The sequence below is a fragment of the Lemur catta genome, chromosome 6 (genome assembly GCF_020740605.2).
Source record: "Lemur catta isolate mLemCat1 chromosome 6, mLemCat1.pri, whole genome shotgun sequence".
NCBI lineage: Eukaryota > Metazoa > Chordata > Mammalia > Primates > Lemuridae > Lemur > Lemur catta.
This window is the reverse complement of record NC_059133.1, coordinates 48,826,069-48,851,115: the sequence shown is the minus strand read 5'-3', so window position 1 is coordinate 48,851,115 and position 25,047 is coordinate 48,826,069. Positions and strand designations below refer to the sequence as shown.

At 32.5% G+C, this 25,047-nt stretch overlaps 1 protein-coding gene across 8 annotated transcripts in view; it reads left to right on the top strand.

Annotated features, from left to right (window-relative positions):
• USP15 (ubiquitin specific peptidase 15) overlaps positions 1 to 25,047 on the top strand; it is a 128,737-nt gene that overhangs the window by 75,806 nt on the left and 27,884 nt on the right. For 6 of the 8 annotated variants that reach the window (XM_045553459.1, XM_045553458.1, XM_045553461.1 and 3 more), the window contains one exon: positions 6,420 to 6,564. In XM_045553459.1, the coding sequence (XP_045409415.1) occupies positions 6,420 to 6,564 (145 nt within the window). Of the gene's footprint in view, positions 1 to 6,419; positions 6,565 to 22,596; positions 22,743 to 25,047 lie in introns of those variants that run through there. The other 2 variants (XR_006735766.1, XM_045553465.1) reach the window with 2 other exon arrangements.

The window sequence follows — 25,047 nt, the reverse complement described above, 5'->3', positions numbered from 1 at the left end:
CCTCGAACTCCTGGGCTCAAGCAATCCTCCCTCTTCAGCCTCCTAGGTAGCTAGGACTATAGGTGTGCACCACCACACCCAACTAATTTTTTTTTTTTTTTTAGAACCAGGGTCTTGCTATGTTGCCCAGGCTGGTTTCCAACTCCTAGTCTCAAATAATCCTCCTGCCTCAGCCTCCCAAAGTGCTGGGATTACAGGCATGAGCCACCATTTTCCACCAATAAAGTATTTTTTTAAGGTGTATATTAGTGATTCTCAACTGGAAAGCACACACAAATTTTTATGTTTATGAAAAAGGCAATCACTTTTTCTTAAGTTCAGAGAAACAGTTCCCTTGAACCATGATAAATAAAATTCAGAATCTTGGAATTTATAGAAATTTTATGGTAGTGTGTGCTATATCACTGTAAGAGAAAAGGTTGAAAGTCATTTGGGCTTCACTGTAACATCTGAACTGGGTATGTTACCTTGAAAATTGCCATATTTATTTTATTGAAAAAGGTACATGGTGGCTCAAGCCTGTAATCCCAACACTTTGGGAAGCCAAAATGGGAGGATTGCTTGAGGCCAGGAGTTTCAGACCAGCCTGGGAAACATAGCAAGACCCCCATCTCTACAAAAAATTTAAAAGTTAGCCGAGCACTGTGGCTTGCGCCTGTAGTCCCAGCTACTTGGGAGGGTGAGGCAAGAGGATCCCTGGAGCCCAGGAGTTTGAGATGTTTCAGTAAGCTGTGATGCTATGATGACACCACTGTACTCTAGCCTGGGCAACAGAGTGAGACCCTGTCTCAAAAAATCAAGGTCAAAAGAAAGCCTTCACTATTTTTAATTAGCCCAAATTATGGGAAGAATTTTGATCTAGAGATAATTATCCTTTTATTTTTTGAATATATACAGTGTGGTTTATGTATTAGGTTAACAGTGTTTGTTTAGATAGTTTAATATTTGCACTATTTGTTCAGTTCATAAATGGCATCTGATTATCCTAATGAGTAAATTCAAAAAGACTGAAGCTATTTGTGAAATAACACCAATAATTGAATTTATAGTTTAATTCATTTTCCCTTAAAATTCATATTTTTGAGGGAAAACTTGACAAAATGATTCTAACATACATCTAAATTGCAAATGAAAATAGTTAAAATAATTTTGGGAAAAAATAATCTGAAAGTATTAGCCTTACTAAATCTCACATGTATTTTAAATAAAGGAAAATATTATGAAGATAGGAAAATTCAAACAGCATAGTACTGACTCAAGAATACACCTACAGATCAATGGAATCAAAAGACAGCCCAGAAACAGACCTTTGTATGTAAAAGATTTAATGTGATCAGAAAGCATTCTAGACTGATGGAATATGAACAGATTATGCCGGATATATTGTTGAGAAAATTGGGTCATTCTTGAGAATTTCTCTTTAGAATTTTAAATCCAAGATAATTGTTAGGCATTTAAAAAAGAGGCAAATAAATGAAAAAAAGTACTTGCTACAAGTGATAAAAGATAAATATTCTTAATATATCAAGCACATAAAGAATGAGTGGAAAATTTTCTAGGACAATTAGAAAAATGGGCAAATAACACACTGGGCAATGAAAATAAAGGAATTAAATGAGGCATAAACATTTTAAATATTCAGATTTACCACTAATTAGGGATATGTAAATTAAACCATAAAATATCCCATCTAATTTCCCCCACCTCAATCATATTTGGAAAAATTAAATAACAATATGTATTCTTAAAAGGATTTTTGTTGAGAGGTCAGAGTATTAGTACATTTCTAGAAAAGAGTTTGCCAGTAGGAATCAAGATTTAAAACAATCATGGCCTTATTTCACTAATTCATAAAAAGATATGTGCACCGTATGTAATAACATTACATTGTGGTGTATTAGTGAAATAATGAAGACACTATGAATATCCAAAATATCACCTATTATTCAGTTTGTATTTTATATATCTTCAAATTAAACTTATCAAAATTAATTTTTGTAGATAAAATATTACTTATGTTTCTACCAAGTACACATGGCTCTCACATTTACAATAAGAGAACTCCTTTACCAGGTACAAAATGTATTTATAGTCATTATTTGGAGAGATTTTCAACATTGTGTATAGACTGTACTGAATATAGACTACTTTGACCAGAGTCACAATATTAGTATATGTGGTCTGGTATGTTTCTGTTTTTGTCTTATTTCCCCTCCTATCATAAAATTATGACAGTATAACTAATCTCAAAACTTCTGACTGCAGAAACTATTGACAAGAATTGGGTCTTGAGTTTTAAAACATATTTAATGGTTCTACTCCTATGGTTAGATTATATTTTTAACTATATTTATCTAATTTAGACACTAAAAGAGTCTTTTCATATTAAAGAATTTTAATACCAAATAACTCCTGAGGTACCGCCATGCCGTGATCATTTTGAGCTTAAAAGTAAATTTTATGTATGGATTACCTTCCTTAGTAAGATACAGAACTTAAGCATTCATAAAGTGGAAAGTTTTTGTTTAACCTTAAAAAACTTGAATTAACACCATCTAATTTAAACAATTATTTTATATAAAATTTATTTCTTGAATTTCCATTCAACTGGTAAAGTAGCAGCTTAAGACTTCAAATAGAAATAGCATAGTTTCTTTAATTAAAAGTTTGTAAAATGGGCAATGATCCTTTTAGATTAAGTGCATTTTTGAAACTTCATGTATGTAGAAGTATTCTACAAATATAAATTACATATTAAAATCAATATTTATGATATAGAAGGTTATAAGAAATTTATTTACAAATTTAAGACTTCAGTAATCCTACACTGATAACATTGCTAAGTTATAAAATTTTCATTTCTAGAAATAAAAATATTGTTATAAAGGTAATAAAGTATACTTGGAATGATTTCATTTACAATTGAACAAAATTTTTATTAAAAACTAATATTATGAGGCCGGGCGCAGTGGCTCACGCCTGTAGTCCTAGCACTCTGGGAGGTCGAGGCGGGTGGATCACTCGAGGTCAGGAGTTCGAGACCAGCCTGAGCAAGAGTGAGACCCTGTCTCTACTAAAAATAGAAAGAAATTATCTGGCTAACTAAAAATATATATAGAAAAAAAAATTAGCCGGGCATGGTGGCGCATGCCTGTAGTCCCAGCTACTCGGGAGGCTGAGGCAGTAGGATCGCTTAAGCCCAGGAGTTTGAGGTTGCTGTGAGCTAGGCTGACGCCATGGCACTCACTCTAGCCTGGGCAACAGAGCGAGACTCTGTCTCAAAAAAAAAAGAAAAAACTAATATTATGAAGCGTCCATTACTGGAATATAGTTTGTTTACCCTGTGTTGTAATTTCACCTGTTAAGTCCATAGAGTATTTGTTTTGGCCTCAATTATAATTTAAGTATCTTTTTTAATATCTACCAAATTCTCTGGTAATAGTCATATTACCTGCATTTTTTTGCCCTGCTATATTTATTTTGATATGTTATTAACACTGCCTTTAGAAAAATATTTTTAATGTACTTACTGTCATAATTTGACATTTCATCTCAGAACACATTTCTATTTTTCTGTTTATTCATTTAAATCTTTTTTATTTGAAATGAAAATGATTTCCTGTATGAGATTAAGCCATGAACAGAAACTGTAAATTTTGGAGACCATTAGAGCTAGCCATTTAGCATTTGATAAGTTAATTAGCTGAGAGCATCATTCATTAACAGCAAAGTGGGCATAATTATAGTTATGAGGATTAACATATGTTTATAATGTTGAATGTCAGTGCTAATTGAAAAGTCAGTCTGAAAGTTTTAAAGAAAAAGTTCAATTTTACCAAAAAAATAATTTGTTGCATTTGTAATGTATCTTTATTAAAGAAGATAGACTTATAATCCAGAGTTAATCTAGTATAGTATTAAAATTTCCATTACTATTACTGTAAATGTATTTATTTTTGCAAAGTAACATAGCCTTAAAAGATGATGACTAGCAAGATCTTCAGAAAAAGATTAGTATAAATAGTCATGTAAGATAATAGAGGCTATCTTTAGGACTTAGATTTTCATGTACTTTTGTTGAATTGTGTAAACAGCTGTGGTTTTGGTATTTTCCATGATAAATTTTAATATTTGATTTAGAGTGTACATAATGTGGGTTATTAAATGACCAATCAAGATAATAGTATTTTTAATCTATTGGTTTTCTTTATCATCTTTGAGCATCTAGACTGTCTCAATCTTTGGGTGGTATATATACCTACCCTATCATTTACACTAAAATGTAGATATCATTTAAGGATTCAGATTTTTAAAAACAAAACAAAAAAACTGCTTTGTAAATAAGTTTTTTGTTCATTTCTCAGTAAATAGGAATACCTATCCCATCAAATTACATCATGTTGCCGCAAAGAAGAGTAGAACTTCCAGCATCCATTTGTGTTACATGTGGGGAGAGACAGATACCTGAATATATACTTATGGAATGAGCATGTAAATGTGCTTTTAGTGTTTTCACTTGCGTGTGTGTATAGGCATGGGCATGCATTTGGGCATACTTCCCCTGTGTGCTCTGGCTGCTTAAATTTTACTATAATTTTACAGCCAGAATATATGTTTTTTCTTCTGTAACGTGTAGAATGTGTAGAAAATGCAGGCCTTGCATTTTTTTAATATATATACACAAGACCTTGATTTTTGACGCCACTTACAGTAATAAAAGAAAAACAGGTTTTTTTGTATTTGAGCTTTTCTTGTGTTTACCCAAAATTAGATTCAATAATCCAATTATGAGTGAACATATATAGAATTGCTAGTAGGTGCTTTGCATTTTATTAGTTACTAGGAATATAAAATAAAATACGAATCATAAGGATAATGATCTGCAAAAAAAACTATTTGAATTCTAATTTTGGCTTTATTTTTTTTCTACTTTAAAACAAGTAAATAACTACAAGCCTAGCAATTCTGAATTTGAATTAATTAAGGTTACATTTCTTTGGGCCCTGCTATTTTTTGTTTAATTTCAGGACAGATTGATTTTTGAGAGTCAGGGAGTTGACCTTTTTTGTTTGTGGGAGAGGGAGTATTTTTTTTTTTAATGCAGAAATATTAGTAGGCTAGCACTGTGTATAATTTTTTGATGTGGTTTTATGTGTTTTACTTATTTGGTTGGGGGTGGGTGGTGGCATCTGTGTGTGTGTGTGTGTATTTACTAAAGGCTTTGTTGAAACAAGTCGCAGTATAGTTCACTTCAACTGTTATAATAATAAAATTGAAAGTATAGTATATAGGATAATAAAGTGAAGTATTTGAAATTATAAGGAAAAGCTATTTTTAAAAAATAATACCAGGAATAAATTGTAGCCATTTGAGATTATTGGAGTTACTGATTCATCATGTTTATTTGTAAAACTGTATTCTTTTATTTATATCATCTAGCAAATAGTCTTGATTTTTGTTCAGGTTTTTTATAGTGAATAAAAAAAGATTGAAAATATGCTTTTGAATTATATCCAAAGTACCTAGCATAAGTATTTTATAAGATAACCTATCAAAAAATAAGGACGAATCCATCCTTTTCCACAAAATTATTTATTATATGTGAATAAAAGAGGAATCGTTTAACTTATTTATTGACTTCTTAGTTCTTTCTGAAATTACCCCAATTTTCTAAATTTCAGAAGATTATATATAGAGTTTTTTAAAGATTGACATTTATTATAGTAAAAGTTACCTTGATGTTATAGTTATCTAAATAAATAAGCTGTATTATTCTGACAAATTAGAATAAACAAGAGATGAATAATATTGGGATTTATTTGCTTACAATCATTTTTGCACTTCTAATCACCTAGGATTTTTTCCACATTTGAACACTAGATTTTGGCTGATCTAGCATAGAAACTATAAATAGAATCTTCAGTACATCAGAACAGTGATGTCACAGTGGCCTTGGAAATCTCTGCTCTCACCTGTAACTAAAGCACAACTCTTCCTGTTTCTACTCTTCTTACTGTATTACAGTAGCAGGATGCAGAAGAGACATAAATGAGATGATTTATTGCTGTGGGTGGTGTTTAAAATCTGAATGTTTTAAATTTGATGGAGCAATGAAGAATGGAGCAGGCTGTGAAGCTGCTCCAGTTAATCAAGGGTAGAAAGATATAATAGTGGTTTGTATTGGTTGGTGTGGTATATTATGGAGTGATTTTGTTGATTGGATGAGGAGTATTTTAATTAAAGGGGGATTATATTGTTTGAGGTTCATGTCTTAAAAAGTACCTGAGTTGAGTGCTTTATAAAAAAAAAAATTAACAATTGACCACCTATCTTCATAAATAGGCTTAAAGTACTCTGTTTATTGTAACTACATTATAAAATAATTGGCTGCATTGTGAAAAATACTTTTTTTCTTCCAGTGTGAAAAACTCAAATTATTGTCTTCCATCATATACTGCTTATAAGAACTATGATTATTCAGAACCTGGAAGAAACAATGAACAACCAGGCCTCTGTGGCCTAAGTAACTTGGGAAATACATGTTTCATGAACTCAGCTATTCAGGTAGGTTTTTCCAAACAAAATGAAACTCATGTTCCGTGGAAATCTGTAATACAAGAAAAATAGAATTGGGTTTTTCATGTCAAAATATGAGTGTTTTATGTGTTTTGAGAGTTTATATTTTAATGGAAGATTTAAGCATATACATTTGACTCATTAATTCTACTACTTGTAGTAGAATATTAAGCTCCTCAGTTAGTTGACATGTGATTGATTACCATAATGTAGAAGATTAAATGTCACCTCATGCAAAAATGTGTTCCAAACAGAAAACTTAAGCTCTCTGAGAAAAAGAAAAAAAGCTAGTGAATTCCATCCTTTATTCAGTAGAAGTCTGTTGCTGTTTTGTTTGTTTGTTTGTTTGTTTGTTTTGCTTTAATGGGAAATTAGGATTTTATAAAAGAAAATTTTGTGAACCTCCCTTTGGATACATATTTTAACAAATCACTTTCCCTTAAAGGTCTTTTAATTTGGGGATATAATAGATCACTGCCTTTCCCTCCCCTTTTTTCTTTCCATGGAGCTTCCCCTTCCTTTCTGCTTTTGTTTATATCCTATTTCAATTTAAGTTGTTAAATATTTATGTCTTTGATTGATTCTGAAGTGATAAGAGCTATGTATTTTTTAATATCACTGTTAGTATGTATAAAATTAGGGTGGTCATTTTATTCATCTTAATTTTTACAGATAAAATTTCTTTGTTTATGAAAGCCCAAAATAATTGTAGACCATTTTTGATATTTGACTTTTAACCTTTTTTTGGTAAGTCTTTTTTGTGAATTCTGAATTTTTAATTTTAAGTCTTTAATTTTTCATTCTCTATTAATATTTTAATATTAAATCTTCTCTGCCCAGGAGGCAGCTTCCAAAGATACAGATTAAATACAGAGTATAGACTGATAAGGACATTATTATACATCTTTCTGACTATCTGGAAAAAGAATGACTCTTCACCATCTAGTATTCTAAGTGAACCTTTTTGTATACTGTCATTGATCCAGCTGTCTCCTAAATTAACTATTGTCTTTATAGCATTCTTAGAAGTTAGAATTTAACTGTCATACTCTATAGGCCAGGAATTAGCAATCTTTTAGACATGAGGGTGGAGGGTATATTTAGTCAGTTTCTGATTTCTTGGTTTAGAGTTAACCGCTTGGAAAATAGCCTATCTGTTCAGACAGAGACTATATAGGTTAATGAATTCTTCCTTTAAATCTTCTTTGAATGGGTAATACTGTTCATACTTTAATGTGAATTACTTCATTCAGAATTGGTTTTCAAGGGTCCTAGCCCTAGTTAAACATAAGAAAATTTAAATTTTTATCTTTATTTTTCTGGAAGGGGGAGAAAGGAAATATATCTGATAAGAACAACCCAAAATGTATTGTTATCCTTAGTTCTTTAGATAACCAAGTAAAGTACATGAGTGCTAAGCTTAACTCTTCATCTTTGCACTGCCAAAATTACTTTGGTTCCAGAAGCTTGATATTAGCTTGACTGGTGTTTTTAATATTCTAATGCAGAAAACCTATCTTGGTGCTTTTTCATAAAGATTAAGAAAATATTTTAACAGTATAGGCATTAGAAATTTGAATCTGTCAGAAGAGAACGAGAGTTCATGTTCATGCTAATCATTGATGGGAGGCTCTGGCTAGTATTCAGACTAAATTCTTTCTAAGGTGGTATTACATTCTAGTTTTCTGTGCCTTTGATATGTCTGTTTGGTATTGTTTCCTTATGGTTAACTGTAGTTTCTTAAAAGTGGGTATTAAAATTAAATCTTATAACCAGCTCTGTTGAACTAGATTTGGCATTGTTTAGCTTTCTCATGTTATGTTTACAGTATGAGAAACTTCATCTTATTCATTTTTGCTTCTGTTTAAAGCTATTTTATTACAATAAATTGGCAGATCTATTACTGACTCTCTCTTGTAATACATTTCACCATTTCATCTGAGACATAGCTATGAGGATGATGGTTTATAATTTTTTGGTAATAATTGTAAAATTTTTAATCAAAATTTCAGCAATGAGTATTTAAAGCAGTGGATATTATTTCATGTCTGTATGTTAATGTAGTTGGAAACTATACTCTCTCTAAAATAAAACTCTTTAGGCAAGTTGGAGAAGAAAAGTGAGTTTTTATTTTTGCTGCTTTTAACTTTTAATCCATGTAGAGAATTAGAAAATCTAGAATTTTAATTGGTTTACATGTCAGCTCTCAAGCTGAAAATTTACCTTAAGAAGGAATACAAAATGGTGGCAGTAGCCTTTCCTCCTGTTTCACAAACACTCATGTGACTTTGTAGGTCCACAGACAAAAAGGGTAATAGATAACTAATAGAATAGATTCTTTAAAAATTTTTTCAGACTTGTTTCTTCAGTTATGCTTCCTTTTCAAGTTTTCTTATAACTTCTTTGAAATTGAAGACCATTCATGAACTTGAGAAAATATTATAAAAATAACATTTCTACTGATAAATTGAATTTTAATGTAATCTCCTAAATTAATTTAATAATCCTAAAAAATATGAGTGATCATTTTAGTGCATCAGGTGGTATAATTATTGACATATGTAAAAAAATGAATGTGAAAACATACCTTTTTTTTATATGAAAGGGTTATGCTTAGCCCATCAGTAACCTTGAGATAGTGAAATCTTTTGATCACCCATGATGGAAAACTAAGTAGCACCAATGTGAGTGTGATTCAACATTATTATTGTTGTTTAATTTAATTATATTGATGCTCAAGATTTTCTCTGATGTAATGGCATAGATGAGATATTTTTGGACTTACAGTTGGCTCTCCATATCCACATGTTCTACATTCAAGGATTCAATTAACTGCGGATCGAAAATATTTTTTAAAAAATTTGAATAACGGTTTAAAAAACAAAAAATACAGTACAACAATTATTTATGTAGCATTTATATTGTATTAGATATTATGAGTATAATCTAGAGATGACTTCAAGAATATAGAATGATATATATATAGGTTGTATGGAAATACTACATCATTTTATATCAGGGACTTATACATCCATGGATTTTGTTATCCACAGGGTGGGGTCCTTCTATAACCAATCCCCTAAAGATACAGAGGATGACTGTATATCCTGATCTTAGAAAGATTATAGTCTAGGTATTGTGATTTTTAAACATTTTGCTTTTTAGCATCAAAACCTTGTTTAAGTTATTATGGAAAGTTTAATTGTATCCCCAATATTTAAACCAGTGTTGTAAAACTTCTTTGGTTGGATGGAGTTCCCAGAACTCAGTCTGCTTTCCTTAATGCCCCAGAAGCATTGTCATGGAATCTCAGGACTCTGAGGAACAGTTTGAAAACCAAAGTTGGGCTTTAAAAACAAAACCAAACAAAAAACATAAAAAAACTAATAGAGGTTAAGAGTGCAGTCTGTGGAAGTACACTACCAGATTTGAAAACATAGCTCTCCTGCTTATTGACTGTTACCCTAGACAAGTTAATCCCACAACTCCTTTTTCTCATCAGAAGACAAGAAAATAGTAGTACCCATATCTTAGGAGTTTTGTGAGCATTGAGCTGATGAATGTAACACTCTTAAAATAGTGACTGGCACATTGTAACTACTGTATAGATATTAGGTAGATATTATTTTTTGGTTTTTTGAATTCAAAGAGTTAAGCAGAATGACTCTGGAAAGATTCTATCTTCTATAACCCTTATATTTGTTCTCCTTTCCTGTGAGACTTATTCCACTTTGACTGGACCTAGTGGACAAAAAAGAAAGAATTTTTCACATGGTATTATTGCAGTAATGGTATTTATCATCTGCTCCATTTCTGAACTGTGCTGGTTTGTTTAGCTATCTCTAGGCAAACTGTTAGGCAGAGATATAATAATATAGAACTGTTTATGAATATTCAACCTACAGAGCATTCTGAAACTTAAAATTGTTGAGTTCCAAGTTACCCCTGCCCTGAGCCTCCTGATTAGGCATATACCACCATGTCCCGGTGGTACACACAATATAACAAAATAATTTTCTTGTGCCCTAAATCCTTTACTCCATCTAGAGAATGTTCAGGTTTTTAAACTTGCATTATTGGAAGTATTTTTAGTTAGTGTTAGTTCACTAGATTTACACCAACCTTTATTTTTCGTTGTCCAGGCCTACCTAGGAAGCTTATGATTGGCTTCCTGGATGAAGCAACTCTTGAGATGGATTTGAAGCAGGGAGTGATATGGTCTTTTCCAGTGTAAAGTAGCATGGTGTAAGATCATTGTTTTCAGTCTCTTTGCTTGGACATAATAGGGCTCCTTAAATAGATTCTAGGAAGTCATTGAAAAAAAATGATACTAATCAAGGATTTGTCATTCTTGTCACAAAGTTATATAAAATTAGTTGGGATTTCAAGCATTTTTAAAGTCAGCTTTTTTTCTGTGATCTGTTGAGTTAGGGAAAAAAAATTAGTAAATTTAGAAGAATGTTAATAGAGAAAGTTTAAAGCTTTTTTGAAGACTTAAGAGAATGAGTAATACATAGAAATAACATTCTTTTAAGAAACTAGATCTCCATTACGTTGTAAAACAATGAAAAAGTCATTACTGAAGATGTTATTTCTATGTTACATTATTTCCTAGCTTTGACTGTGATTAAATGTTAACAGTAGCCTGCTCTCACTTTGAGACTTTTTTTGCATTTATTGGAACACAGTTTCTCAGAAGCCCAGTTTAACATGCAGCTTTCTAATTTTATTCAAATTGCCAACCTTATATTTAAACAAATATAGTTTCCATCAAAAAAGAAAAACCTCACCCCTGAGACATAATTTAAAAAAATAGTTTAAGATCTTGAAGAAAATGACTTGTTCTTGTTCTAACTAAAAATCCAAAACACTTTTTTCTAGGGTGGGTTTTCATTCTAATGTAGAATATTAAGCTCAGTTATTTGAGTTCCTTTCACATTATTTGCCAAAAAATGCATAGCAAACTATCATCAAAAATATGTTTAACCCTCTATCAAATGACAGCTTAGGTCTTCTTTCCATTTTGACAAAAGCAAAAATAATGGAAACAACCTGACTTGCATTAGAACCGTTTGTTTTCTCAACATGGATATCAACGTTTTCATTTTTCCCTTGTTTGGACTGGAGTAGGGGAGGAGTGTCCCTTTTAGAAAGAGAGATGAGGGTGGGAAAGAGGGACCTACATTCTCAGGCAGATTATTTTAGGAAAGAGTATATATAGTATAGTTCTGCAAGAATTTAATATTCACTGTTATATAGCCACCAAAAAAAGAATGAAATCCTGCCATTTACAACAACATGAATAGAACTGGAGAACATTATGTTAAGTGAGATAAGCCAAGCACAGAAAGACAAATCTCACATGTTCTCACTCATGTGGGAGCTAAACATTAAAAACAAATGATCTCATGGAGACAGAGTTCGAATGTCAGAGGTTGGGAAGAGTAGGTGGGAGATGGAGATAAAGTGGGATTGGTTAATGGGTGCAAAAATATAATTAGATAGGATGAACAATATTTGATAACACAACAAAGTGACCATAATCAGCAATAAGTTAGGGTATACTTTAAAATAACTAAAAGAGTGGAATTGAAGTGTTCCTAACACAAGGAAATGATAAATGCGTGAGGTGATAGATACTCAATTACCCTGATATGATTAATTCACATTGTATGCCTATATGAAAACATCATATGTATCCTATAAAGATACACAATTATTATACACCCATAATGATGAAAATTTTTTAAAAAGAATATAGTATTCACAACCAGGGAAGAAGTGGTATCTCTAAAAGAATGCCTTGCACTTGTGTAACTTGGCTGGTAGTGATTTCTTGTCATGAAAACATGCCCTTCTTAATCTCAGATCAGGGGTATCTTGTTTGTCTGTTTTTTATATTCTCAGTTAATAAGTAAATTTCTCTAGTATTAATGCTTCTATTTCTGAATTAATATAGACTTTTAAGTGTTTTGTCTGTCACTCTTTCATAGGAAAATGACATGCATATAGATCACAGAGAAATAAAGAGATTCTTTTAAAGATTTATAATTTATTACATCTGATTCTAAAATACAAAATGGTTTTACACTACTCTGGCTAGAAAAAAATCAATTAATAATATACTTATTAGATAGTATTGCAGTGATTACATCTTATAATAGATGTTATTAATATAATTAGGCTGAAGTATCTTGTGTTGATTTTATAATTATTCCAAGGATCTTTGTTTGTAATTGAAAGGAATATATAAGAAATGTCAATCTGTGGTCTATAATGGGAACTACAGATTTGCCTCCTTCCCAAAAAAACCAAAAGGAATGAAAACTGGTTCCAAATTTACTAACAGCGCATTTTCTTGATCTCATAATCTTTCTAAGATATATTTTCCTCCTTTGCTAAATGTATACTAATATCATTGAATACTTTTTTGATGGGATGATCCTAAAGTGTTTCAGGCTTATATTTTAAAGTATAAATTAGTATTATTGAATAGTCTCTCGAAAATACAGGATATTGTACTGATCTTTGAAAAGGTCAAAGCCACACTAAATCCCCCTTAGAGTCTTGCTTTGTTGTCTTTTGTCTATTTCTTTTAAATGTATACATGTAAATTCTAATCAGCTAAGGTTACGCTTACTAAAAGGTTCTCACCTGTTGGATTTTTTTTCTTTTAATGTCACTATCTTTTTACCATCTTCTGTTTTATTTTATAAGTAGAAATAGTCTGTGATAGTATGTATTACACGTGATAACTTTGTTAGTGTCATTGTCACACAATAATTGATGTTTCAGTTCAATATTCTTTTACTACTATATGTATCGAAACCAGTTGCTAAATATTATCAATCACTTCTTTTTTTTAATTTCTGTCTTGTTGTATTGAAATCAATCACTTCTTTACATTGATTTATAAATTGTACTATTCTAGGGAGGGAGAGGGTCAGTGAGTTAGTGAAACCATTGTTAATTGTTAATAGTAATATCTAAAATAAATTACTAGTTCTCATATAAATCAATATTCAAACATTATTTGAACCTGCAACCTCTGATAATAACAACAGTACCATTCTTTGCATAATGCAGGTTGTTTCTTTAATTTCATTTTCACTTTCTTAATTTCTTCTTCACAGAAGTCTATGAGTTAGAACATTAGTATCCCTATTTTACTGATAAGGAAATTGGGGCAAGAAGAGTTTAAGTGATTTTCCAGTCACTAAGACAAGTTAATAAGTGAGTTAAAACTGGGTTGTTATTCAGAACATTCTGAGATAATATATTTTTTCAAAATTATTCTAATCAACTTAGAAGATATGCTTTAAATATATTTTATGTGATAAAATATAACAAAATTTACCATTTTAACCATTTTTTAGTTCAGTGGCATTATGTTCACATTGTTGTACAACCATTAAAAATATTTTTATATTTACACCAAGTGAATGGCCCCCATAACACACGATGCTCCCATAAAGTAGCATTATTATTTTGCCATTCAAAACAGTCTCCCTATGAGGCTATACACACACTTACTCACTTGATGGTCAGAATGTTCAAAACAGTTCAAGTATTCTTTTTGGAATTGTTTTCATTCTTCTAAATATCACTGGTGGATATTTTTCCTCCTTTGATGATGAAGTTGATTTTCAAAAACCGTAAGTTACTCCAAGCATTATCTTAAGAATATTGTAGTAAATGATCAAGCTGAGTAATTTTTTTGAGTAAGGTATACTTATGAGGTCATTCATTTATTTACTCAGAAAATATTTATTGAGGGCCTACTAAGTCTCTTTCACTCTGATAGGCAGTAATTCTACCATGATAAACAAAACAGATTTTGTTTCCTTGGAATTTACAACCTAGTAGGGGAGATAAACTTTAAATCAATCATGAATTATGATAAGCATCATGAAGAAAAAAAGTGCTGTGAGTAAATAACAGGGGCCTGGAGAGCACCTAGTTTAAGCTAGGTGTTAATACTCACCTGAAGTACCATCTGAGCTATGACCAAAGAATGGTAAGAGGTAGATAGGTGAGAGTTGAAGTGAGATAGAGCAAAAACTGTGCAAAGCCCCTAAGATGGGCAAGTTTGAGGAACCTAAAGAAGTAACCTGTGGAATAATGTATGAAGGGGAGTGGGACAAAATGAGTTTGAAGAAATAGACAAAAACTGGATCACATAGGGAGAATTTAGATTTTAATGTGTTACAAAGGTATTGAAGGTTCCAGGCCACCCTTATTTGTCTGGTTTATTGCATTTATCTCCTAGCTGGTTTCTTTGCTTCTACCCTTAACCCCTATAGTCTGTCCTTGAAAGAATAGCCAGAGAGATCTTTTTCAAACGTTTAAGGCATTTCCTGTTACTCTTACTGTGTAACACTAAATGCTTTCCCATTTCACTCAACAGAAGCCAAAGTCCTTAAAACAGACTATAAGGCCCTATGTTATCTGGCCCACTGGAAGTTTATTTCCTATCACATTCCTCCATGGTCACTTCCCTTGTTCGGCTCAGTCCTTACTGGACCCCTTGCACATGCCAAGAGTGTTTCCACTGTAGGGTCTCTGGACTTGCAGTTTCCTATACCTATAATGTTCTTCCTCTAAATATTTGCACTTTTGTTCTGTCACTTCCATTAGGTCTCGGTTATCAGTCAGATCCTTCCTCAGTCACCCTATATAAAACAGTAGTGGCCTCACATTTTGTACAGTACTCATGACCATCTGCTATGCTCATGTCTTACCTCCCATACTCTCAACATACATAAACACACACACACATACACACAAATAAAAGATCTATATGTACAGGGATTTTTTTAGTCACTGCTGTGGACACATTAATGACCTGAAATAATGTCTGGCATATAGAAGGCACTCAAATTAATGAAAGGTGAAGAAAATCACAAGTGTTTCTCTTGTTTCTGGCTTGTTCATCATAATGATAGATATAACCATTTAAGGAAATCAGAGTGGTTGGAGGAAGGTCAGTAGGAAAATTAGATTTGTGGTGGGGAGATTTATGCATTAATTTTAGGCATGTTCAATTGGTGATGTCCATGAAATATCCAAGCAGATAGATAATAGGCAATTGGATATTCTTGTATAGAATATAGAATCAGAGACCCAGGCTGGAAATAGAAATATGGCTGTTGTAGATGGTATTTAAAATCATGGAAATGGTTGCATCCCAGGACTAAGCCTTACAATGCAACATTTGAATGGAGAAAAGACACTTCTGTTACAGTATGAGAAAAGAAAAGGATTTTTGTGATGGCTTCCATTATCCCAAAATACAAGACCAGATCATTAGCTAAGAATGAAAGGGTAAGTTGCTTGGCAGTATTGAGTTCTCATTTGAGGTTGGAGATCAGCAATTTAGAATGATACAAATTTATTCACTTGAGATTTTCTCCAGCAGTGTTCAGTTACATTATGGGTAAAATAGATGATTAGGTTCATCTAGTGTTAGAGAGAGAACGAGGCAAAGGAGTTAAGAGCAACTAAACTAGTTTTCTTGTTTTTACTAGCTAATTTATTTAGCTGACCCAACAAACAACAATTGATTCTCTACTATGTGCCAAGTATTGGTCTAGACATTGGTGATACAGAGTTTAGATAGACAGTGCCTGTCCTCTAGAACTTCATGATCTAGTGAAGATAGACATTATAAATAAATAAGATATAATATGAAATATAGGCCAGGCATGGTGGCTCACACCTGTAATCCCACTTTGGGAAGCTGAGGAGGGAGGATTGTTTGAGGCCAGAAGTTAAAGACCAGCCTGGGCAATTAGCAAAACTGTGTATCTACAAATTTTTTATTTTTTTTTAATTAGCCAGGCATGGTGGGATGTCCCTATAGTCCTACCTACACAGGAGGCTAGGTCAGGGTTGTTACTTGAGACCAGAAGTTCGAGGTTACAGTGAACTGTGGTCATCTCACTGTACACCAGCCTGGGTGACAGAGTGTGACCCTGGCTCTAAAAAACATGTGATATAATGGAAAGCATGATCAGCAAAATGTCACGGAAACAAAGAAAAGAGAGTCATTGGGAAATAAGTGAGGCTTCACCAAGAAGGTGACATTTGAATTGGGTTTTGATTTCCTTTGGTAAAGTATATCAACAGTCCCCGACGTTTTTGGCACCAGAGACTTGTTTCATGGAAGACAATTTTTCCACGGACCAGAGGTGGGGAGCGAGGATGGTTTCAGGATAATTCAAGCACATTACATTTATTGTGCAGCCCGACCCCTCTGCTGATGATAACCTATATTTGCACCTGCTCCCCAGCACTAGCATCACCACCTAAGCTCCACGTCAGATCATCAGACATGAGATTCTCATAAGAAGCACACAACGTAGATCCCTGGCATGTGCAATTTACAGTAGTGTTTGCTCTCCTATGAGATTCTAATGCCCCTGCTGATCTGATAGGAGGCGGAGCTTATGCAGTGATGCAAGTGATGGGGAGTGGCTGTAAATACAGATGAAGCTTCTCTGGCTCACCTGCCACTCACCTCCTGCTGTGCTGCCCAGTTTCTAAAAGGCCACAGATTGGCACAGGTCCCCAGCCGAGGAGTTGGGGACTGCAGAAGTATATGACTTATATTTTGTTCATCTGGTCATAAAATAGCAGAGAATTACTAGAGGTACACACTGTAACATTATATATAGCTCATGCTTATTCCTATATTTTTCCACCACAGAAATCCCTGTATCAGAAATCTATTTTGCCACAGTGAAAAACACATTGTTTGTACACTCAATAAACACACATTGGAATCCTCTGTATGCTAACTATTGATGCTTTTTCACATGTGTGCCAGTTCTAAAAAGAGGATTACCTAAAATATTTTGAGCAATATATAATGTTTATTCTTAATGCCTCAATTATATACTAGATTTGGTATATATTAGATAATACTGTCTAGACATTATGAATAATTCCTAGCGCGTTTCTAAGTACTGTGTTTTATACTTTGCCAGGAGAAGGCTTTCAATAATGTTTTCAAAATGAAGCAAATTCGTGACAAAAATGTTACTGATTGTTTATAAGGAAATTCTTAATAGTATAATAAAACATACTTTGAGATTCCTCTTATACTTACAGTAGTTTCATTGAACACCATACCAAAAATGTATCTGCCATCATGATGATACCACCATCTTCCTGGAACCTGTGTTACCTTCCCTGAGGCTTGTTACATTGTTTTCTCTTTTCTATATTTTTTCACCTCATCTCTTCACTTTCTTCCTTTCAGCATATATACCGAGTCAGGTGTTTTCTTTTTTTAATGGAGAGTAGAGTAAGAGGGACCCATGACCTTGAAATGATGGTCTGTGCTTTCTCCCTAGTTTCTCATCTCCCATTCAGTCCTCATCTCACTGCAGTCTATCAGTTGCATAGCATGGTAGGTAAAAGCATGGATTTTGGAACTGGACTGCCTGGATTCAAATCCTAGCTCTGCCAATTATAAGCTATGTAACCTTGGATAAGAAACTTCTTAGATCCTTCATCTGCAAAATGAAGATAAAGTGCTTAAGAAGTGCTTGGCACATACTAGACAATATATAAGTATTGAATGCTTTTGATAAGGTCACTTTTGACTGCCTGTTTGCTAGGTTCATTGTAGCCCTTTTACCTTTGAGAATTTGACATCCAGTTACATACTGCCAAATCCCAAATTGTCTCAACCATAATTCTACCTTCTGAATTTCCCTCCAATATGTGACTGTTAAATGGGCATTCCTGCCAAGATAGACTACATATAATTCAAACTCAACATGTCTACTAACACTAATTTTGATTCTTTTATTTCTTATACTTCCTTATAAGTACAACCATCCATCCAGAAACCCAAGCCAAAAAACATATCCCAAGTCTTGTTCATTCTAATTCTTAAATATCACTTACATTTGTCATGTCCTCCCCTGCTAATACATCATTTCAATACGTCAGCATCATTTTTGTGAACTATCAAAATATCTCTCTTCCATCATTTGTCCTCTTCCAATCCACTTAGTACACTACTTTTAAATTTATTGTTTTAAAAAGCAAATATGATTATTTATGCAAATATGATTATGATAGGCCTAAAACATGTTTCCCATCACCTAAAGGATAAAATTCAAACTGGACCCTGCCTACCTCGTTAGCCAAAACTACTAATAATTCTTAGAATCATTATGTTTCAAACCTCTTTGTGTATACCATTACCTCTTCCTAGACAAATACGTATTATATGGTGAAAATTATGAAAGTGAAGGCTGTCTTTGGTTTTCTTTTATATCCGCAATGTTTAGTATAGTGCCAGATAATAGTAAGCACACTAGAAAAGTGTTTCTCATGATGGACAAGACAGTTCTGGTCAACAAATAAGTACCAAAATTGTAAGTGATCAAAAATCTCTATAATGGTTTTTTAGGGTAATTTTTATATCTATTAAACCTAATAATAAAAAATAGGGCTTGTTTTTTGTATGTTATTTTTAATTTCATTTATCTAGTGGTTCATTTTATTGTATTTTCTGTACCAGTCTGTGGCCATTTGGAAATTTTTTAAAAAATCATTTGTTCCACACAGGTGGTTTGAGAAACACTGCATTAGAAAAATTATTTACCAAGAACGTTTGGAAGTTGACCTGTAGTAGATTAATGATATTTCCAGAGCCATTTAAACTCCAAAAGAGCACAATAATTTTTAAAGGCATTATAGCACATAATATTATACTTATTTCTTGCAACTGAAGAGTCAAAGAGCTAGCAATATATGTAAGGTCCAAGAAATATTTTAGCTTATGTCCTGCAAATGTAAACAATTTCATAGCACTTGGATTAGGCTGCCATGTTAGTCACAGCTTGACAGATCATACCAGTGCTACTATGGAAATAGTTCTTGGAATGATTTCACAACAAGTAATATGCAAAAATCGTTTTAGAACATTATCTAGAGTCTACTTACAGAGACTCTTGAAATAATAAATGTCTCTTAATAAATATTCATTGAATGATTAAATATTTAGATAAATTTTAAAGTTTTTTGATTATGTAAATAATCAGAAACCTTTATAGTTCATACTGTCACATGGTGTTTAAGTTTCTGTTTCAGTTCAGCTTAATATTTGTTGCCAGTTATGTGCCTAGTGTAATGAAAAGATAGAAGTATGTGGCTTAGTTGTTTCTCTTTTTTTTTTTTAACTTCAGCTCATTATGGGGGTACAAAAGTTCAAGTTATATATATTGCCCATGCCCCCCCATGCCCCCTAGTCTGAGCTTCAAGCGTGTCCATTCCCTAGACAGTGCTCATCGCACTTATCACGTAGGTATGCACCCATCCCCTCCTCCCATACCCCCCAGTCAGAACTTCACTGTTTCTCTTAATGTAATAAATTAGTTAAATTTTTTACAAAAATTTCTTCTGTCCTTTCCTGTATACCTTTTCAGAAGAACTAAAAGATCAACAAATCACACAATTCTTAATACTCAATATTCAAAATTGTTTTTTTTACTGAATATTATATGCAAGGAACTGAATACAAAAGAAATTATAAAAAAACACTGTTTTTTCATAAATACTTTGACTATCTTGCTTGCCTAAAAAGTTAGTATTTACTTTTATTTCAGTGTAAGCTAGTTTTAAATTATTAATGGAGTAGGAGATAAAATAACTCAATTAAAATTGAATTCATAAACTTTAGTTCTTTAAAATAAATATAACTTACACTAACATTTCTTAATGTTATCAGAACCATTTGGTTTTAGCATGCTTCCCATAAAGTGAATACCTAAACATAAAATCACTCATGAGTAGCCTGTTACTAAAAATAAAAAATAAGGGCCAGGCGCGTTGGCTCACTCCTGTAATTCTAGCCCTCTGGGAGGCCGAGGCGGGTGGATCGCTCGATTTCAGGAGTTCGAGACCAGCCTGAGCGAGACCCCGTCTCTACTAAAAATAGAAATAAAAGTTATCTGGACAACTAAAAATATATATAGAAAAAATTAGCCGGGCTTGGTGGCGCATGCCTGTAGTCCCAGCTACTCGGGAGGCTGAGGCAGTAGGATCGCTTAAGCCCAGGAGTTTGAGGTTGCTGTGAGCTAGGCTGATGCCACGGCACTCACTCTAGCCCAGGCAACAAAGTGAGACTCTGTCTCATAAATAAATAAATAAACAAACAAACAAACAAACAAACAAACAGACAATTGCTGTCATAGTCTAATAGTTTTTAAACCTTATTTAAAACCACCTAAATAAATAAATAAATAAATAAATAAATAAATAAATAAATAAATAAATAAAAATAAAAATAAAATCAGACAATTGCTGTCATAGTCTAGTAGTTTTTAAACCTTATTTAAAAACACCTTACCTGAAGCCTATATAGCCTTGTTGGTGGTGTAATAATCATTGTCACAAAGACTTTTACAGTTACCTATATCACAAGTGAATCTTCTATACAATTTCTTTTAGCTTACCATATGAAAATCATTGGTCTTTACATAATCATGGATTTTTTAACATTGAGATTTCTAGTTATGGAATTTACTCACTACAAGTAACAGAGTAGTCTTTTTGACAAACATAGAATTCTCAGAACTTCCTTAATCCTATAGATGAGGGAAAAAAGCGTTGCCATTTCTTTGCTAGCCAACAAAATATTTTCCATTAGTTCTCATATGTTCCAGAACTGTGATGATAATTCTTCATTGAGTTGAAGTAGTGTTTGAAGAAGAAATACCATAGAATTTGAAGGAAAGGGCAAAGGGGCAATAGCAGGGACTTTAAGTGAAATTTAAGTTTATTCATGCCTTAAGCATAAGGACCAGATTAATGAAATATATTAAAGTGTTAGAACATCTTTGTCCAATTCAAAAACCTTGCCTTTAAAACTACATTTACTTTATGTAAAATTCCAATATTTTAAGTGGAGTATTCTAGTTCTCTTTTCACTAGTTGGGACGGGGGGAACCACAGTTAAAATAAAAGTTTTAAAAAATAAATAAATAAGAGGAAAGTTATGTCCATTTATAGTTTACTTACCTATATTTCTTCCTTTTTTTTTTTTTTTTTCTTTTGGGAGGCAGAGTCTCACTCTCTTGCCCGAACTAGAGTGCAGTATTGTGCCATCATAGTTCACTGCAACTTCAAACTTATGAGCTCAAGTAATCCTCCAGCCTCAGCTCCCAAGTAGCTGGGACTACAGGCACATGCTACCATGCTAGGCTAATTTTTTAATTTTTTATACAGACGGGGTCTTGCTATGTTGCTCAGGTGTCTCAAACTCCTGGCTTCAAGCCATCCTCCTGCCTTAGCCTCCCTAAGGGCTAGGATTGCTGGCATGAGCCACCATACCCAGCCAATTTGTTTTTTTTTAATGAAAATGTAAAACAAAACAAGTCTGTAGTTGCATTTGCTCCCACAGAATATGTGAAGATCTTCAGAATTGATCAAATTTAGTAAGATTTGCTTTTCTAGAAAAAAAGTAACAAAAATAAAAACATTAAGTGGCTTAAAATATCTCATTTTTTAAATCTGTTTGATAAAGGGACAGGCCTGTATTTATAGTTGTTCATTGTAAAAGTTTACAGCAGACTTTCCTGTATCATCTACTATGTCATTACATAACTAGAGCCAATATCCCAGTATTAATAGAATGCTTTAGAATTTTACAATACTGTACCTTTTCAAAATGCTTTTACTCTTATCATGATGAATTAGAAAACAAATGACATGGCAAATCTGAAAATGTAATCTTAAAATCCAGGAAAAAAACCTAAGGGTATTCTATGATGGCTTTAACCGTGGATTACTTCAGGCATTATTTTTTAAATCATAAGAAAATAAGAATGAATCCGTTAGTCTAGGTTGGGTTTTTATTTTTAGTATTGGTCAGTTAGTAGGTGTAGCTATTTTTTTAAAGGGTTGTGAGTGGCATTACATTTTAATCAGTTACAAAATGAGTTACACAATTCAAAAGCTTTAGGTAATCAAAAATTAAGTTTGTTTTCTTTCCTGTTCTAGTTACCGGTTTACTAAAATAGTGAGCATACATGATCACTTGAGAATTGGGCTTCTGGAGCACCTGAACAGAAAGGGAGTGGTTCATATTCAGCATTACAAAAGACAACTTTCTCTTTTTGAAGGGGATTACTTTGGCTATTTTCCAGGTACTGGGGAAATTCCAGATTCATTACAAGTTATTGGGATGGCTATTAATTATTCATTTCCTAAAATATGTTGATTACAGACTTGAGATTTGGTTATATAGTAGAACTTTGACTTCATCAATTTAAAAAAACCTATATAGAACTTTATAGCAAAATACAAAATTGAGACTCTTACATGCTTCACTTATAATTTGTCAGAGAACTCTAGAAACATCAGTCTTATTGATCAGAACCTACTTAGTGGAAGAACTTTCTAAAAGTAATGTAAGCGCAGTAAGATTTGTGCATGTGTTTCTAAAGAAAAGTTATGTGCAGTGCATTGCATCTTTCTAAGTAATTAAATTATGAAAGAAAATCATATTTCACATAATATTTAAGTTTTAAGATGTTAGATTCAGGGAAGATGTTTATGACTAGAGAGTTTTTCATAGAGAATAAATACTTTATACATTGACCCATATTGCAGAATGCCCATTGGATGAGACATTTGATTATTTAGAAGAATTCTCTTTAGAATTTTTATGTCTAGTTCCAAGTTGAAGATTTAGGGGAAACAGTCTTCATAAAAATATATTTCCAAATAAATTTCCTTCACATATCTTTTACTTATGGATTTATCTTGATAGTTGTTGGGGCATTCACAGTGGTTATATTCCTTCATTTGGAAAACCTCTTTAGGTGTTATTTGGACTTTTATTTTTGAACTTGTAAAACTTTTAGATGGGTTGGAGTTATAACGGAGTGCAATTCAGATCTCCTTTTTAGTCAAGTGCTTTCCCACTGCTCTAAGTCTCTGTAAGCACTGCTTCTAGTCTTTCTACAATACAAGTTTTCATTCATTCAGTGTATCTTTATTGAGCTATATGCCAGGCATAGTGCTAGATCCTGAGGAACAAAGGTGAATAAGGTATGGAGTCTGCTCTCAAGTGTAGTATAAGTGAATTCAAGATATGGAGTTAACACAGAGGAAGGAATATTAGTTTTTCCTTGAGGTACTGAAGAAGATGTAACATTTAGAAGAACTGCTAGAGTGTACGTTAATGAATAACTAGGAGTTTCTTATAGGGGAAGAATATTCTAAGAAGTGAAGGAATGCATGCAAAGGTTCAATCTTAATACTTAAACCAAGGAGTATGTCTTAAGGCTCCTAATTCAAATAGAAGAATATTCTTATTACTTGCAGTTTCCCATATAAAATTATATGCATATGCAAGCACAAGTAGAGAACCACAAACTACTTAGAGGAACAGATACTTACTTAGTAGTCACTTCTGCTCACTAAATGATTGGCTCACACATACACCAGCCATTCTTATCATTCCTCATGGATCAACAACTTTTCATAATAGCTTATGTCTTGAACTTTCCAACCAGTCATTATATCATTAAGATTAAATTAGTGAATGCCAAAAGTCTGCCATATACTAAATATGAAGTTTAGTTTTTTAATCTTTAAATCTTCAAGTGCTCTTGTCAATTTTGTACAGTATTAAACTTGCATAGGGATCATAAAAAATTTAAATATGAAAATATTTAACCTAGTTAACCAGTACATTTGCCTGTTCATTAATGCAATTTTTTTACATTAAAAATTGGAAGTTTTAATGTAAAATCTTTTACTTTAGTCTGATTATTGCTTAATTTTTAACATGATATTTGACAAAATTCTACCCAATTTTAGTACCAACTCTAGATACAATTATGTTATTTTAAAAAATGTGGTTTATGATCTGTGTCACGTTGCATCGTATTTGGACCTCATTTTATTGGTGATAAATCATAAGATCTAGTTCTCCTGAAACACTAAGGTTTTGACTTCTGTCACTGTCCAGCAGTTGAACTCCAGTAAATTAACAGAGACATAGCTCCAAATGGTATGAGACTGGTAGACATGTCACAAAACTTATAAGTAGCCATAAAAATAACACACTGTTTATATAATCCCTTCTGTTTTTTATGATACATTCATCTATATTCTCAGTTTTTGCTAAGAACAACCATGTATGTTAAGAAAAGATAAGGTTTGTTCTGTTTTAGTCCAGGAAGCATTGAGAGTAAGAGATGTTTCCACATAGGCACAACACATGTTATATGATTTTTAGTCCGTGTTATATCACTCAGTAAGGCATCTTACAGGTTAAAAGGGAAATCTTCTACTGCTACATATGTAAATCTTTTAAAATATACATGTATTTAAGAAAGGAATTGCTTTGGGACAGTCTTATCTGATAGGAAAAAGATATTTTACTATAGAAAAATCTTTGAGATAGATACTTCAGAACTATGGTTATGATAGCTATTAAAA